This window comes from Rhinolophus sinicus, linkage group LG03 (assembly GCF_036562045.2).
Source record: "Rhinolophus sinicus isolate RSC01 linkage group LG03, ASM3656204v1, whole genome shotgun sequence".
In the NCBI taxonomy this organism is placed as follows: Eukaryota; Metazoa; Chordata; class Mammalia; order Chiroptera; family Rhinolophidae; genus Rhinolophus; species Rhinolophus sinicus.
In genome coordinates, this window is record NC_133753.1 from 71,720,915 (window position 1) to 71,737,670 (window position 16,756).

Here is a 16,756-nt window from a genome sequence, read left to right on the forward strand (position 1 = left end):
GTCAACTATGTAGACAGGTTGTGAATTCTCCCAAGGTTGTCCAGTGAAATCCTAGAGGCAGAGAAGGGATGTGGCTGTGTTCAGAGGCTGGAAGCTGCTACTCAGCACCACTGCATAACTCTAAAATCAGAGACTGATCTGTTTGTATGAGTTGGTGTTTGAACTAGTGTTTCAGGCCATGGGACTCTGTGTGTGTGTGTGTGTGTGTGTGTGTGTGTGTGTGTGTGTGCGGTGTGTGTGCGGTGTGTGTGCGGTGTATGTGTGGTGTGTGTGTGGTGTGTGGGTGGTGTGTGGATGGTGTGTGTGTGTGTGTAGTGTGTGTGCGGTGTGTGTGTGGTGTATGTGTGGTGTGTGTGTGGGGTGTGTGTGGGGTGTGTGTGGGGTGTGTGTGTGTGCTGTGTGTGTGTGCTGTGTGTGGTGTGTGTGTGTCTTTGGTCTGTGGTGTGTGTGTGTGATGTTGGAGTGGGGTACTTTATCTCTGCTCTTAGGTCATTTATCAGAGAAGGGTGGTGTTGATCAAGTCATCTTGATCCCCACAGGCTGTGGGAGTTGACTGCTTATTCCGTCTTTTGGGACTGCTGAGGCAATCATGGGGTGTTGCAATGGGCCTGGCAGCTGTCTTCCCTAACAAATAACTGGTTGATAGCTTTTTAGAACTCACTTCTTCAGTGTGTCTTTAAAAAGTGATATGTGATTAACTTAAAATAGGCACTGCTCTCAAATAGTTTGTCTGCCCACAAAAGGAAAATGAGCATTTAGGCACTCTGCTAGATGCCAGTAGAGGTGTTGTGGGAAACGGCGGAGACCAAGAGAATCAAGTGGCATGCAGAGATCAGGGAGAACACAGCTTTATTACGCCGGTGGGCTCAATGGGATTGTTCCCAAAGACTGAGCACTTACTGGGGTCGGACGCTTTGTTTTATAGGGTCAGGCCTCCGGGTTTGGGGGGATTCGCACTATTGCTATTGCAGCGCTAGGGATTAGTTAAATCTGGCCGGGGTGCCGTGGAGGTCCGACCCTAACAGCCGTGATCGCTCAATACTGTTTTGACGGGAAAGCCTCTAAATGCTGTGCTCGAAGGAAACTGCTCCGATAAGATATCAGAGGAGGAGGGGGATGGAAAGCTTCTAGCAGCTGTGCTCGCAGGAAAAAACCGTCCCAACAGAGGCCTCACTCTATGGTCCCCATGTCCTGTTATTTCTTTTTGCTCCTAAAAGTCTTTGAACTTGGGTGTTTGGCAGAACAACTGATCAGAGACGGGCCTGTCTCTTCCCTTCCAGAGACTTCAGTAACCCTGGGGCACCAGGTACTGAGGGAAAGGCAATTTGTGGCACTTTGCTTGGTACTCTTCTCACTACCTCCAACTTTTCCCCTTTTAGCTCAGGATTCAGTTGGGGATGCAGGGAAGAAAGGAGAGGACAGGGGTAAAACGTGAAGCTCAGGCAGGACTGTGTCCCAACACAACTGAAAAGCAGGTGAAGTTTGTTCTTTTTCAGGTTCTCCATGCTGCCCACTTTTCTTCCTCAAAGCCTCAGGCCCTTCCCGTTACCAAAAGCTGTTCTTAAGATAGGCTGTAGAGCACATGCCCAGGGGTGTGTGACTCACTGACAGCTGTTTAAAGAGTTAATCTCTCCTAGGGATTTTTGCATTGGGACAGGGACCAATACCTCAAAAACGAAGATAAACAGTGGGCTTTCAGGATTTATCAGTAAGCTAAAAGCAGAGCGTTCCTGGGACCCTTGGAAGTCACCCTGTTCTACCTGGGAATCAGTTCTGCCTTGTTTGGTAACTGCTACCAAACCCAGTTGTGTCGGTGAGCCTTAACATTTTCGCTGCTGATTGCGGTGTTTGACTTTACCCCACAAGCTCAGTGTTCCAGAAAGGAAGTTTAGGAAAGCAGATATACATTTTTCTATATTTTTGTGTTTTTCAAGAATTAATAATAATAGGAAATTTTTATACTTTAAAAATTATTTATTTTAATAAAATGTAGCACCTTAACTGTATCTACTTAAAAATATAAATACTGTAATTATTTTGTGTGGATTTTTGACACATTTTGGAGAACAAACTTGAAATCAATTAACGCAGTGAAAAGGTTAAGAGAAGCCAGGAGAGTTTGCATGGTTGGAGTCTCCACAGTGAGACCAGAGAGAGAGTGTTGCTAAACCATGAGGGATAACAAAAAGACCTTGGGCCCTAGAAGTCAATCACTGTTTTAGAAACTAAGACTGTAGAGATGAATAGACAATGATTCTTCTCTCAAAGGGTTCTATCTAATGGAGAGACAAGAAGATCAATTAGGGGCCGGCCCGGTGGCTCAGGCGATTAGAGCTCCATGCTCCTAACTCCAAAGGCTGCCAGTTCGATTCCCACATGGGCCAGTGGGCTCTCAACCACAAGGTTGCCAGTTTGACTCCTCCACTCCCGCAAGGGATGGTGGGCAGCACCCCCTGCAACTAAAATTGAACACGGCACCTTGAGCTGAGCTGAGCTGCCGCTGAGCTCCCGGATGGCTCAGTTGGTTGGAATGCGTCCTCTCAACCACAAGGTTGCCGGTTCGACTCCTGAAAGGGATGGTGGGCTGTGCCCCCTGAAAACGGCAACTGGACCTGGAGCTGTTGCAATGATGATGGAGATCATCAGTTTTGCAAGCAATAGAAGACTGAGTGCTCATGGTTAGTCTCTAGTGCACAGCTAAGGATGAAAGGAAGGAGAAGTCCAGGAAATATGGCAAGAATATTTCAGAGGGTTGAGGTCAGGGGCAGGGTACTAATAGCTGTCACAGTCTACGGCCATACCACCCTGAATGCACCCGATCTCGTCCGTCTAATAGCTGTCACATAACCTTCTCTAGAAGTGCTTTCCTGGTTCTCTTGAAATCTATGGAATAAACTACTTACTGGCATGGCATCCAATCATTAAATCAAATTATGTGGGTAAATACAAAGTACACTGGAACAGCATCCTGCTAGGAGACCACATTTGCTCTGCGGGTTTCTTTCAAGGCAGTTCTTGGAGTTGGTCCAGAGATCAGGAACATCTTCTGGATCCAGAACATTGTGTGTGAACAACGAAACCTCGGTCTTGTCATGGGTAAGAGTAAGAACCACGCACATCAGAAAAAGAGCAGCTTTGGGAGAAGGGGCCATGTTTATCCACGAATCCATTCCAGTGGGTGAATATTTGACCCAGTCATACCCAGGGAAAAGGTGAATGACTTTCTTTGTTTGTCCAAGAGAAGTGTCCTTGGTTTTCCTATCTCTGCCAGGATTGAGGATCTTTGGAACTAGTCTCCCCACCCAGTTCATCTGATCACTATATAATCAGAACCATAGGGGCCTCTAGGTTCACGCAGCTGGAACCCATCTCCTGGAACAAACAGCTGGAAGCCACCTTCAGGTGGAGGGAAATTTCCAGATTTTCGTAAGATTATTCTCACCCCTGGGTAATCTATTGTTCTATTTGTTTATATATATATATATTATTTCTAGCCATCTATCCATTGCAATGCAGCCATTTCCCTCCTTTTTAAAGCCTCTGGGCCCAAGCTAATGAATTAAGGAAAAAATGAATCAGATTCTAAAGTTTAAAATGAAAACAGATTTCCTTTGGGCTAGCCTATATGTGGATAAAGGGACATTTAGTGAGACCGGGAGTAAGTGGAGGTTTCAGAGGGATTCCTGAACTGTGATAAAATCTTCAAAGACCTGGGGAAGCCATTTGCTGAAGAGCATTGGAGCCCCCCTGAGCACAGGCATTATATTGTGATGGAACAAGGAAAGAAACAGAAAGTATGCTTTTAGCTGTTTTCTTCTAACCTTCCCTACTAATTTTTTTCCTTAAAAAAGTTTTGATTGCTCTGTGAGAGCAAAGTGGTACACATCCCAAGATCAAAAGAAGGTACACTTGCAGGTCAAAGGGAAGAAAGAAGGAAAGGAGATAAAGAGTGTTATGCTTTCGCTTTGGGGGAGAGTGCCCTAGAATATATAAAAAGTGTAAAACTACATTTATAGAAATTATAACCACTGTTACTCGTCATAGACTGTCAAGTTAGCTCCCTGGTGTGTAAAGTTGGATGGATCTCTTGAGTATAAAACATTGTCAGTGGAGAGAGAAAGAGAATATTGATTCTTGTGAAAACTAATGGGCTTCGTTTGAGATAGAGGATAAAGTTCATATAAAGAACAGTTGGGACGAATTGCACTGATAAAAAGCTGACTGACAGTTATGTGCTTGTATATGGGAGGATATGTGTGAATGAGTTTGACCACCAGATGTGAGGCTGTGCACACTTGGCCTAGGCAGATTCACTTCCGCACTACAAATAATCTGTCTCGTACTTGTTTTCTCCCAGTTCCATTGTCCTCTTTATTTTGGAAATTTATAACTGAATACATGGATGAGGATGTGAGTAGGGGAGCAGATGTTAGCTACTGGTGGCCATGCTGTGTACTGGCTGGGATTTGGTTTCTGCATGACTTAGGGAGTCAAGATTATAAAAAGCCTGAGCAAAATTTAGCTAAGTTGTTACGGAAGGAATGTGCAAATTCTACAAATTAAAACCAAAAATTCTCCTTTACCTCTCCAGACTGGGAGGTGAGGGTTCAACCTCCAACCAGCAAGTGGCTGTGTAGGATGTGGAGCCCTTGTGCAGCGTCAGTCCAGTGCCTTAACTAGAGGTGGTCCATGGGCTGGGCTTACGTGCTGAACCTTAAGAAATGAGGCATCTCAGTGAGACTGGGCCACAGGTCATGCTATCATCTTCCACCTGGTGCCCTGTGCCACCAACTAAACTTATACAAACTTGTCTCTGTAATTCTACAGTCACTCTACTTTTGCTAGTGAAACTAGACACAATTCTCTTACGCTTAATGAGAAGTATGGAATTTCAGAATTTAGAGTTAGCAACTTTATCATTTTATAAATGAATAAACTTAGGTCTGGAGAGGAAAATGAAGTCAATTATTTCAAAAAAAAAGTTACTGAGGGTCTACTATGAGGCAGGCAGTGTGATTCAAAGTGAGTAATATGGGCTCTGTTTATACACCAGTGGGAAACACTGACAAGTAAACAGGCAATTGTTTGTCCAAGAGTACATGTATAAAGACTTGGAAATAGTACCCATGAAAACTGACATTAGGTATCGTATTTCCCCCCAAATAAGACTGGGTCTTACATTAATTTTTGCTCCAAAAGATGCATTAGGGCTTATTTTCAGGGGATGTCTTATTTTTTCAGCTCAGGAAATAATGGTTGCCGACCCGATCCATACTTGCGCTTTTTAGCATTTCCCTCGTCCACCTGTTGACTGAGGTTATGGTCTCTGCTCACCATTTTCGGACCCTTTGGAGATCCAACTTCTTCTCTTTGCAGAAAGCCGTAAGATTCTTGCCCTGGGAATCCTCCACGATTCCTTTCTTGTACTCCACAGAATAGCTGTTTCTTTTTGCACTCGTCTTGTCTGGGGGTCAAAATACCATTCCCTTTAAATCTACCATTATTATCAAGTGTTAATTGGAGGCTTACGAGACAAGAGTGGCAACAAAAATGATGACAGTTAAGAATGATGGTCCACACAAAAGCGACGAAAAATTGCAGGCGCCAAAATTCAGAAAACGTTTTTTTATTTCACATGAGTGCATTAAGTACGTCCGTTACAATACACGATGTATTGAATTATGAAGATTCATATTAGACACAACCATGTCCATTACTTATCAAGTGCACACGTTATTCGTGCGTTGTGTCTGTACTCCGATTGGTCATTCGGCAATAAGTCTGGAGTTCATCTGTTTACATAGGCATTTACCTCTCATCCAGAGGCGCCCGCTTGTGTATTTACTTAATTATAATTTATATTATCATTTATTTTAAGTATTAATATCAAAAATATTATTTATTTATATTAATTATGTATTAATATTATTATTTCATAATTCAATACATCCATCGTGTGTTGCAACAGACGTACTAAATGCATCCATCTGGCTGATGATCTTAACTGGGGCTTATTTTGGGGGTAGGGCTTGTACTATTATCAGCATCCTAAAAAATCATGCTAGGGCTTATTTTCTAGTTAGGTCTTATTTTGGGGGGAAATACGGTATCTATTTTGCTCTGTTCCTGTGGGCAGATCCTGAGCTTTGTGACTTTTGCTTTGACACTTGTCTCTAGTGGGATGGCCTTGGTCTTAATATCTAAAGCATAAAGTGTTTGGACAGAGGCTCTAGACAGGCCTGCCACCTCAGACTCCCTTCTATGAACAACAATATCTCCACAACCTGTATGGTGCTGGCACCTTTTACAAAGACCCTGTGTGTCCTCTGCAGTGTGGAAGACATTGGCAACATTTCTATCCATCACTGCCACCTAATGACTCTTTTGAGTACTACCAACTCTTGGTTCTTCATAATTTTGAACTCTGGGATTCTGGTCCCAGGCAGAGAGGTGTTGACTCTGTGACCTCTGAGGTCCTATTCGATCTTGGGAGCCCGTGATTCTACAGTTACCTTTGATGTTAGAAGGCAATATATTTGTCTATTGCAGAGCAAGAGACCTAACTGAATCCAAATCAATAAAACTTTGATGAGATCTTCCAAAAAACTAGAAAGAGAAAACACACTCAAAAGACTAAAAAGCACAATATAAATGTAAAGAGTTTGGTAAATGGGGTGCATGGCAAGCCAGCAGCTGTGTTGAAGCAGTGGCCGTGTATGAATACTCGTTTTTCTTTTAGTGGTGTCTCTCCCCTCTGCAATCATGTACCACTTTCTTGCTAAACTCCCAAGACCACGCTTTTGCTTGATTTTTTTACAAATTATAATCCGTGTGCTAATTGGCAACTTTTTCAGCTGCTATTTATTTCAGTATTGTGGAATGACCCAAAATTTTCTTAGTGTATAATTTGGTATTCTTCAGCAGTGTGCCAATTTTGTCTATAGTTATTATGAAACAGACAGGGTGGATCAATGCCAAATGCTGTTGAGAAAGAGCTCACATTGCTCGTTCTGTTACATGCCTTCTCATGTACCATCAGAACCCTGGATTCCCTTGTCTTTCTAGATTTACAGTCATACTCCCAGGGCTGTTCGGTAACACTACAGGCTTAGTGCTAGGACCTGTGGCATCTTTAAGGGCTATAAAGAATTGGATATGAAAATAATGTTCATTCAGAGGGTAAGAGGGGTTGGGGGTGGGGGGTGGGAGATGAAGGTAAGGGGGATCAAATATATGGTGATGGAAGGAGAACTGACTCTGGGTGATGAACACACAATGGGATTTATAGATGATGTAATATAGAATTGTACACCTGAAATCTATGTAATTTTACTAACAATTGTCACCCCAATAAATTTAATTAAAAAAATAATAATAATGTTTATTGACTTACACACAAGAAAAGCACAAAATAAAAATTCATAATTAATTTAATGTCTATGAAAATATACCATGCGTTTTTAAATTTAGGATTTATATGAATTACATTTAAGAATAATTTGAAGGTCAAATTTTTCTCCAATTGTAAGAATTTCTCAGTATGTGTGATGATTGCCAAGGAATCATAGCCAATTATAAAGTAAATCAGTTACTCATAGACAAACAATTTGAAAAGCAAAATTATAAAAATCAATTTCAAGTTTATAGTGAAGTCATTTTTGTTATTGGATGTGGGGACATTCACATATATTTGATACAATGGGGTAGGACTCTGATGGTTTTTAAAGGCTCTGAATGTGTTTTAAGATTTTCTCCAGCAAATTAAAAGTATAGTCAGAAACTACCCTGTTTCCCCGAAAATAAGACCTAGCTGGACCATCGGCTATAATGTGTCTTTTGGAGCAAAAATTAATATAAGATCCAGTATTATATTATATTATATTATATTATATTATATTATATTATATTATATTATATTGTACCTGGTCTTATAGTAAAACAAGACCGGGTCTTATATTAATTTTTGATCCAAAAGACGCATTCGAGTTGATTGTCCGGCTAGGTCTTATTTTCAGGGAAACATGGTACCTGCTTGTAAACACCAAATATTTTTCAATTCTCAAATCTGCAAATTTCTGAAGAAATAAAATCTTAAAAGTTCATAAGAAATTTGTTTTCTACTTTGTTATTATCTATACTTGTTTGATTTTATTTTTTAATCGTGCTCCAGGAAGAAACATCATATTTACTTTATGGGTGTCTGTGACACACCACCCCTGGGGTGTGTGAGTTTTACAGTTTGAGACTGATAGCACTTGAGAGACGATGACAGCAATCCTCTTCTTTTTTTTCTTCTTCTTTTGAGGAAGCTGTTAAGAAATTAAAACAATTTGTAAGGCCTTTGATTTCATGAAAAGGTCTAAGAAGTTGTTTTGTTTGTTTTTATTTTTTCCACTTGGTAACATTATTTGCCTGTTGTGTAACAGTCTTTGTACATCTGCAGGGGAAACTAGAAAATATTCTCTAAGAATAATCCACATTGTTCCCCATGAAAGAAGCTCTTAAGAATAAGCTTGAATTCCTCTTCCTCCTGTCTTCCATAAAAGTTTACCTCAGACCCACTTCTAAGCATTACATAGATTCTTCCATGCTCTTCTCTGTTTTCTCTCTATATAATAGTACACAATATTCCACCTTTGGCCACGAATCACCTACTTCTTGGGGACTTAGGTCTGTCTCCCTTCACCTCAGGATAAAACTGCTTTCAGCTGCTCTCCTCACAGCCAGCTGACTTACTGATTTCAGTACCTGGAATCCTGTCTTCAACAATCCTCTGATTGACCCTTCCCTGGGCTCGGGGTTCCCTAAAAGTCCCTCTTCTTTATAGCTCTCACCTACTGCCTTACTGTCTCATCTCAGTGAACTCGAGCTCCCCTCCCTTCCCTAAGGATGCCACATTGCCTTTTAGGGAGGCGTTTGGTGTGTCTTAATGGTCTGTGTGTTCCAGGACCTAGCCCAGTGCCTTGTACCCAGTAGGAGCTTATGTAATGTTTGTTAGTAAATTAATTAATAAATGAATTAAAGAGTGTGAATGGATTTTGTAATGCTACAACTGATAGAAAAAAGTAAATCCTCAGTGATCCTTAAGGGACAGGAAAAAATGGTTGGGGATGGAAGTTATGTTCAAGAAACTTAGATCGAATGTCCAAAGGAATGGATTGACAAGAAATGTGAAATTAATAAGGAAGAGAAGAGAAAGATATAATTAGGTGACTGAAGATACCTGACTGCTGATGCCCTGTCAGAGAGAAAAGTCCCTGTCCTTTTAGCCTGATTTGCTCTACCACACCTCCTTTTGCCCTTAGCAGGAGCCTTTGCTGGAAGAGATGCTGATGGGCCTGGGTCCCCTGGTCTTGGCCTTCATGCTGGGTCTGGGTCTGATCCCACCGACCCTGGCTCAGAATAACTACAGGTACAACCACTTCCTGAGCCAGCACTATGATGCCCAACCAAGTGGCCGGAATGGCAGATACTGTGACACCATGATGGCGAGACGACGCCTGACGAAACCCTGCAAAGACATCAACACCTTTATTCATGACACCAAGAACAACATCAAGGCCATCTGTGATAACAATGGAGAGCCTTACAAAGAAACTTTCAGAATAAGCAAATCTCGCTTTCAGGTCACCACTTGCAAGCATGCAGGAGGGTCCCCCAAGCCTCCCTGCCGGTACAGAGCCACGCGAGGGTTCAGAAACATTGTTGTTGGCTGTGAAAATGGCTGGCCTGTCCACCTTGATGAATCCATTTTCCGTCCATAACCAGCAGGCCACTGGCCCAGAGTTAATTCTGCTCTCCTTTCCTTGCATTTCCCCTGTCCACTCTAGAACAGTGGTGGCAACATTCATTGCCAGGGGCCCAGAAAAATGAGCTACCTGGATCTTATGTTTCCTGTTTTATAATATGATTAATAAATAAAAATGTCTCTGAAATCAATAAGATTCAAAGTCTTCTCAGCGATTGTTGGCCTATTTTGGCCATTTTCTCTACTCAGTGGAGCCCTGAGAGGACTGGATGGAATAGAAATATGTTTTACCCTATCGGTTAATTCTTTCTTAATAAACAGGGAGGTGGACTTTACTTTTCTGTGAAAGTAAGGATGTTAAATTCATCTCACAGAGAGAACTGGGAATTCCAGGGCTCATGGCTTTGGGGCAGAATTTTCAGGAGGGCCAAATTATTTTGCTGTCATATAAGCCAATATTTTACGGAGAAGAGTGTAGGACTAAATACCCAACAGATTAATTAAACTTTCTCCTTCCCTCTCTGTCTCTGTCTCTGTCTCTGTCTCTCTTTGTCTCTCTGTCTCTCTGTCTCTCTGTCTCTCTCTCTCTCTCTCTCACACACACACACACACACACACACACACACACACACACACACAAATACTGTGTGTAATCCTGCATGAATACCCAAATTCATTCCTGGTAGCCACCTCTTGTCTTAGGCAGGAGGTAACTTTGATGTTGTTTTGAATGGAATTCTCCCAGGATATTCTCATGGTTATTTTATATAAAGATCAAAAATTGATTACATTATTTTCTCTTTAATCTTTTACTTTATCAACTGATGTCTGGCAACTGTGAAGTCTTAGAGAATTCATAGCAAGATTCCAAGCTTATTCCTTACCCTTTGACTACATTTGTTTTCAAGTAAACACAAATTTAGGTAAACAGACACTCTTTTTGTAAAATACACTAATCAATTCACAGGTTTCGTTGTTAATTTTGTTACCTAATTTCTATCAATGGGTGCCTGGATATTTTATTTACAAAGTAGTTGTTAATAAATTACAGTTATAAATCATTAGTTTTGCTGTCTTATGAATATATGACTATATATTCCCGATGGTGGCCTCTCCTGCTGCCTACATTGCCCTGAAATGGGTCAAAAGTCCTGATTCCTCAATACCCAGGTTATAGATCAGTGTCCAGGTGCCACTTGGGAGAGCCCCGCGTCACTAAAAGTGTTTAAATTTATGGAGGAAGGGGTGGAGAAGTAGGTTACTGGTGCACACGCAGCACATGAATCTCCTCACTTTGAGTTAATTTATTTCAAAATTGAAATCACTGTCATTTCCTAAGAAAGTAGGGAGAAGAGTTTCCCAAACCTCTCTTACTAGAAAATTTGCCTCATTCTAAAATCTCAAAAACCCTTTAGGAAGTGAGAAATGTCCAGTTTTGGGTAGGATATTTGGACCCAGGTTCTCCAGCCAGTACCATCTCCTTGTTATTAGACAAGGTGACTTCCATACAGAGCATCGCCCCACTCAAGATTTTGATGGGGAAGGTCAAAGGCATGGACCATTATTATATTAAGCATGCCATAACTGTGAAAACTCACGTCTTCTCCAAACATCTGCTTAGAGTACTACCATTGCATGCCCTGCTCTGGTGTTAGGGCAAATGCCTTTCCTAGGAAATGACATGGCAATCTGACGGGGGTGTTTCCTGACCTGCTGATAGAGTCAGCAGCTGGGTGGCCGAAAGTAGTACCTTTTGCTGTGGGTCTCTTGTTCTCTCACAAACAAAAGCTGTTTAGAATGAAATATCAAGTGGCAGGCATGTCAGTCTTTATCTCAAGAAAATCATTTGAGGAATGCAAGTCCTAGTCATCTGTGTTTTGTTAACTTTGCAAAGAAAAAGAGAAGAAAAACCTCAAAATATCAAGTCCTTTGAAGAACAATGACATGCGCAGAAGAAAATTCCAAGCAACGTGGAGAGGAAAATTTTCTCTAGGGACACAGCATAAATTCTAGTAGCAGAGGTAGTTCAGCTTAAAAACAGCCTTCTAATGGGGGTGGGGGGTGGGAATATGGGTACTCTACAAAATAAAGGGGAAGGGATCAATAATATATGCAACTAGGTGTAGTCATTCATTATTTTATCCAGATTGAAGGAAGCAAAGGAAACCAAGAAAAACGGAAATTGTAAAAATGGTAATTGCCAACATTTACTGAGCACTTACCATGTGCTAGACATTGTGATAAGCACGAACATTGATTTTATCATTATTCTTCATAACATCCCTAATAGGTAGGTATTATTATTATTATACTCATTTACTTATGAGGAAATATGCTGAGAGAGGTTAAGTAATTTCCCCAAGGTCAAATACCATGTTTCCCCCAAAATAAGACCTAGCCGGACCATCAGCTCTAATGCGTCTTTTGGAGCAAAAATTAATATAAGACCTGGTCTCATTTTACTATAATATAATATATTAATATAATATTATATATATATATATATATATATATATATATATATATATATATATATATATATATAAAATATATAATATAATACTGGGTCTTACATTAAGTTTTGCTCCAAAAGATGCATTAGAGCTGATTGTCCGACTAGGTCTTATTTTTGGGGAAACAGGGTAGTTAGTGTGGCAGAGCTCTGGGATCACAGTATCAAAAGAAGGTCTTGTTGAGAATCAATGTGGTGCAGTGGAAAAGCCTTTGGGGCAAGCTCTGACCAAAGAGTATGTGTTGGGATGATTTGGGGATCATTTCATTTTGTAGCCAGAACCTTGAGATACACCCATTTGATGTCTACTTTGGACTTCTGTTTGCAAATATTTTTCCATGTCTTGTTAAATCAGTTGGTTAGTGTGGCTGAGGCTGTGGGTTTGCTGTTGCATGAATAGTTTAGGTATTCTTTGTAGCTAATTATCTTTCCAAACCATATTCTTGGACACAAAGAAGCACAATGAGAAAAAGTAGGCAGAATGTGCAAAATTAGAGGTGCAAGATTAGATTTGGCAAAAACAATCCAAAGAACATTGTTGTGACGAAGCTATTACCCAAATGCTAAGTGTACTTTCATAAGTTATAGCCACTGGCCCTGGGGTGATGTGAGGACAGAGTCCCAAAGAACAGTTTCCAGGCTCTCAGCCACATGAAAAGGTGCTGGCTTGGGTAGTAGATGGTCATCAGCTGTAACTAGTTGGCCATCACCTGTAACCAGTGAGCCATTGGCCACTGATACAACTGCTGTGGCTACGCTAGCAAGCGTAGATTGCAGTCAGCAAGGGGTTGGTTTGTTGGCAGAGAAGCTGATGGCAGGCTGCAGACAGTGTGGCTCCTGCTTCCTGTGTCTCCAACCCAGCCACTTGTGAGAATATAATGGCATGACTCCCCTATCTATGGCTCGGTGAGTGTTCCTTTTTGGCCTCACCACATCCTGTGCTCTTCTGCGGGGAGCAGGACTAGAGTCCCTGCATGACAGGTGAGAAGTAAATCAAGCCTAATTTCTCCCTGCTAGCCTTCCCACAAGCCGTCCACTTCTGTCTCTTCCTAACTCCATATCTCATATCTACAGTTGCGTGAACTGAAATGTGACATAGAGCTTTCTATTTTTCTGTGAATGAGCAAGAAGTGGCTGTAAATATAGGAGATAGATTTAAAAGAATGAAGTTAGGTTTGATACTGGTATGTAGGTCCTTTATCAGCCATTTCAGTCACTCAGTGTGATCTGCCATCACGAAGCAGCATTTTTTAAAAACAAAGGACAGTAGGACCCCTATACATCAAACCAGGAGATCAGCTGGGGTCAGCCCTTGGATTGCAGATGTAGAAATGGACCTGTCTGACCCTCAAAAAATTGTCCTTTCTATTTTGGTTTGGTCACTTCCTGTTGAAGCAGAGATGATTTTTCTTTGCTCTAGTGAGTCAGCCCTGCCTCAATGCCAGGGTCAAGTAGATTCACAGTTCATGAGTTCATGCCAATCCCAGGAGTGACGGCCAGATGGCAGCATCTAGCTAGTTAGTATTGGTGAGTGATTTCCCACCTCTACTCCCACCCTGTTCCAGCCCTGACTAAACTCTGTTGCTAGGGAGATGCAACTCTGAACATAAATGTCTTTAATATCCCGAATATTTGGGGAGTGAAATGAGACAGGAAGTAGAGGATGTAGAAAGAGCACAAATTTTAGTGTCAGATAGGTCTGGATTCCTTCCCTCATTGCAGTCAACAAAAGCAATGTTCTGAAACTACGAGGCAATGCTTTCTTTATTGTAGCTCTGGAGATTTGTGTTTGTTTATTTTTTAAGTCTGTAAAACACATTTATTTTCCACTGCCAAAAGTGCCAACAAAATGACTCTGCAACTAGAGAAGACCAACAACTACCAACAGCTATTGACAATATAAAGCATCAAGGATAGATGCATGACAATAGATATACCACCAGTGCCTAGTTTTTTGGGTTGTGCATAGAAACAGCAAGGAAACAAGACACCATCCAAGTCCTCTTTTGTGGAGATTGTGCTGTTTAGATTTATATTTTAAGTGTTTCATAGTTTTGTTTTGTTTTTTTGAGGAGGGTGCAGCTCATGGTGGCCCATGTGCAGATCGAACCAGCACCTTGCTGCTACCAGCACCATGCTCTAACCAACTGAGCTAACCGGCCACCCCCATGTCTTTTCTTGTCAGTCAACGTCACAAGCCTGAGAAACACCTTCATTCTCTATACCCATTTCATTTCATTTGTTCATTAGCTCGCTCATTTTGTTTACTTGTTCATTTAACCAATATTTACTATCTTCCCAGCACGGTGGCTGAGTATTCTGTTTTTGACTTTGTTTTTTATAGGATTAACATGATTTCCAAAAGGATCTGATTTTAATACCATTAGAAGGAAGAATAGCCACATGGGTGAAAAAGGTGAAGGAATTAAGAAGTACAAATTGCCAGTTATAAAAATAGTCACAGGGATGTAAAGTTACATCCTGTGTAAAGCATAAGGAATATAGTCAATAGCATTGTAATAACTATGTATGGTGTCAAATAGGTACTAGACTGACTTCATAAGGTATATAAATGTCTAATCACTAAGTTGTACACCTGAAACTAATATTATATGTCAACTGTAATTTTTAAAAAAATTTTAATTTTTTTTAAAGAATAGATACATTGAGAGGAAAGACTAAACCTAAATGTTACTCTACACTTTTTTCTGCACCTTCCCCAATTCCCGCATGTCAGGAATTAAAATCAGTTCATAAACTTTTTTTTTTACATATCCTGAGTCTATCCAAACTTTTGGCAATCAGAGTCTGCAGGGAACCAAGCACTCTCCAAAGATCACATGACTAGAGAATTCCCTCAAGAGACAGACAAGTCCCATTTCACTTAGGTCTGCCTTTTTTCTCTTTTCACACCCTGACCATAAAGGCCATATCTACCTGGACAGCCACCCAATCAGTCTCTACCCTGAGTCATTGTACTGACTACAGCAACTCTCTCCATGAAAGAGAAAGACTCTTGCTTTCAGAGAAGATCATGTTTGCAAACTGTTTACTCTGGGAGAAGCAGTGTTGAGAGAAGTTGTGAGCAGGGAAGAGTGAAGAGATGGTATCTATAACAAGGAGATATGAGGAGACTATAGAGTTGAGGAAATATCAGCTTGCCATTCTCAACACCTCTCTCTGGTGCCAAATTTTTACCTTCCTTTCTCCTGTCGGTTGGTTTCTCTCTAGGCACCTCCAGGGTAGAGATGGCTCTCCAGAGGACCTTTTCGTTGCTTCTGCTCTTACTGCTGACCCTGCTGGTGCTGGTGCAGCCCTCCTATGGCCAGAGTCGCATGTATAAACGATTCCTGCGGCAGCATGTGGACCCTTCAGTGACAGGTGGCAATGATGCCTACTGCAACCTAATGATGCAAAGACGGAAGATGACCATGTATAATTGCAAGCAATTCAACACCTTCATCCATGAAAACATCTGGAACATTCATAGTATCTGCAGCACCACCAGTATCCTGTGCAAGAATGGTAACATGAACTGCCATGAGGGTGTAGTGAATGTCACAGACTGCAAGGATACAGGAAGTTCCAGGGCCCCCAAATGCAGATACCGGGCCGTAGCCAGAACTCGGCGTGTTGTCATTGCCTGTGAGGGTGATCCGGAGGTGCCTGTGCACCTTGACGGATAGATGTCACCCTGCAGGTGTTATGGCTCAGTGGTTGGCCTTTAACTTACTCTTTAAATAGCAGCGAGTAATGCATGTGAGCTGTCCCAGGCTCTGTCTCCTCTGCTTATTTCTTATTTTTTTTCTCTATAAACCCATTTTGTTACATACATTGCATCAAAGAGAAATGGAGACATAAACCTATAATGAGACTGAGCTTTTCTGTAATAAACTTTTCTGTAAACTCTCCTGCTTCCTTTTGTAATACTGGTCAGCTTAGCTCTCTCAGATCCTAGCCTCTGAAATTTAGTCATTATATGTATTTCTATAGCACTTCAAGCATTTCAAAGTTCTTTCATCTCAGTTATCTCATTTTAAAACTACAGCACCCTTGTGATGTTGATGTTGTTATTCATAGGAGTCCAAAGTTAAGGGATTTGCTGAAAACCATGAAGTTAGTGGAAAAGCTGAGGCAAAATTCCACTTCAACTAGTTACTGCTAACCCAGGGCTTTTCCCTCTTCATCACAAGGAGTGTTTCGAAAGTATCTGCTTTTTGTGATCCCCAAAAGTCAGTTGTTGGGGGAAGCATTAAAAATTTGGAAATATATGCTGGTAAAATGGGAACTCTATCTGTATAATTTGGCAACGTTTTTATGTGTGGGTCTAATAAGATCAAGAAACTATACAAGGAATTTTCTTATTTTCTTCCCAGACTTTTGAATCACTGTAGTAAATCACAATATTAAGAATGTACTAGATCATTAAGACTCACTCAGTCTTCCTGACTGCAAGATTTTTCATGTATTTCTTATAATAAAGAACTCAAACTTCA

General features: G+C 41.1%; 2 protein-coding genes across 9 annotated transcripts in view; both read left to right on the forward strand.

Moving 5' to 3' along the window:
- The window catches only part of ANG (angiogenin), a 12,422-nt gene extending 2,478 nt beyond the window's left edge, over positions 1 to 9,944 (forward strand). The window contains exons 1-2 of one of the 3 annotated variants that reach the window (XM_019718488.2): positions 3,328 to 3,426; positions 9,309 to 9,944. In XM_019718488.2, coding sequence (XP_019574047.2) covers positions 9,327 to 9,764 — 438 coding nt within the window. In that variant the 5' untranslated portion in view covers positions 3,328 to 3,426; positions 9,309 to 9,326 and the 3' untranslated portion in view covers positions 9,765 to 9,944. Of the gene's footprint in view, positions 1 to 3,327; positions 3,427 to 5,270; positions 5,383 to 9,308 lie in introns of those variants that run through there. The other 2 variants (XM_074327973.1, XM_019718492.2) reach the window with 2 other exon arrangements.
- Positions 1 to 16,756, forward strand: part of RNASE4 (ribonuclease A family member 4) — a 21,842-nt gene extending 5,086 nt beyond the window's left edge. For 4 of the 6 annotated variants that reach the window (XM_074327976.1, XM_074327975.1, XM_019718484.2 and 1 more), the window contains exon 2: positions 15,492 to 16,756. In XM_074327976.1, the coding sequence (XP_074184077.1) occupies positions 15,509 to 15,946 (438 nt within the window). In that variant the 5' untranslated portion in view covers positions 15,492 to 15,508 and the 3' untranslated portion in view covers positions 15,947 to 16,756. Of the gene's footprint in view, positions 1 to 3,311; positions 3,449 to 15,491 lie in introns of those variants that run through there. The other 2 variants (XM_019718481.2, XM_019718482.2) reach the window with 2 other exon arrangements.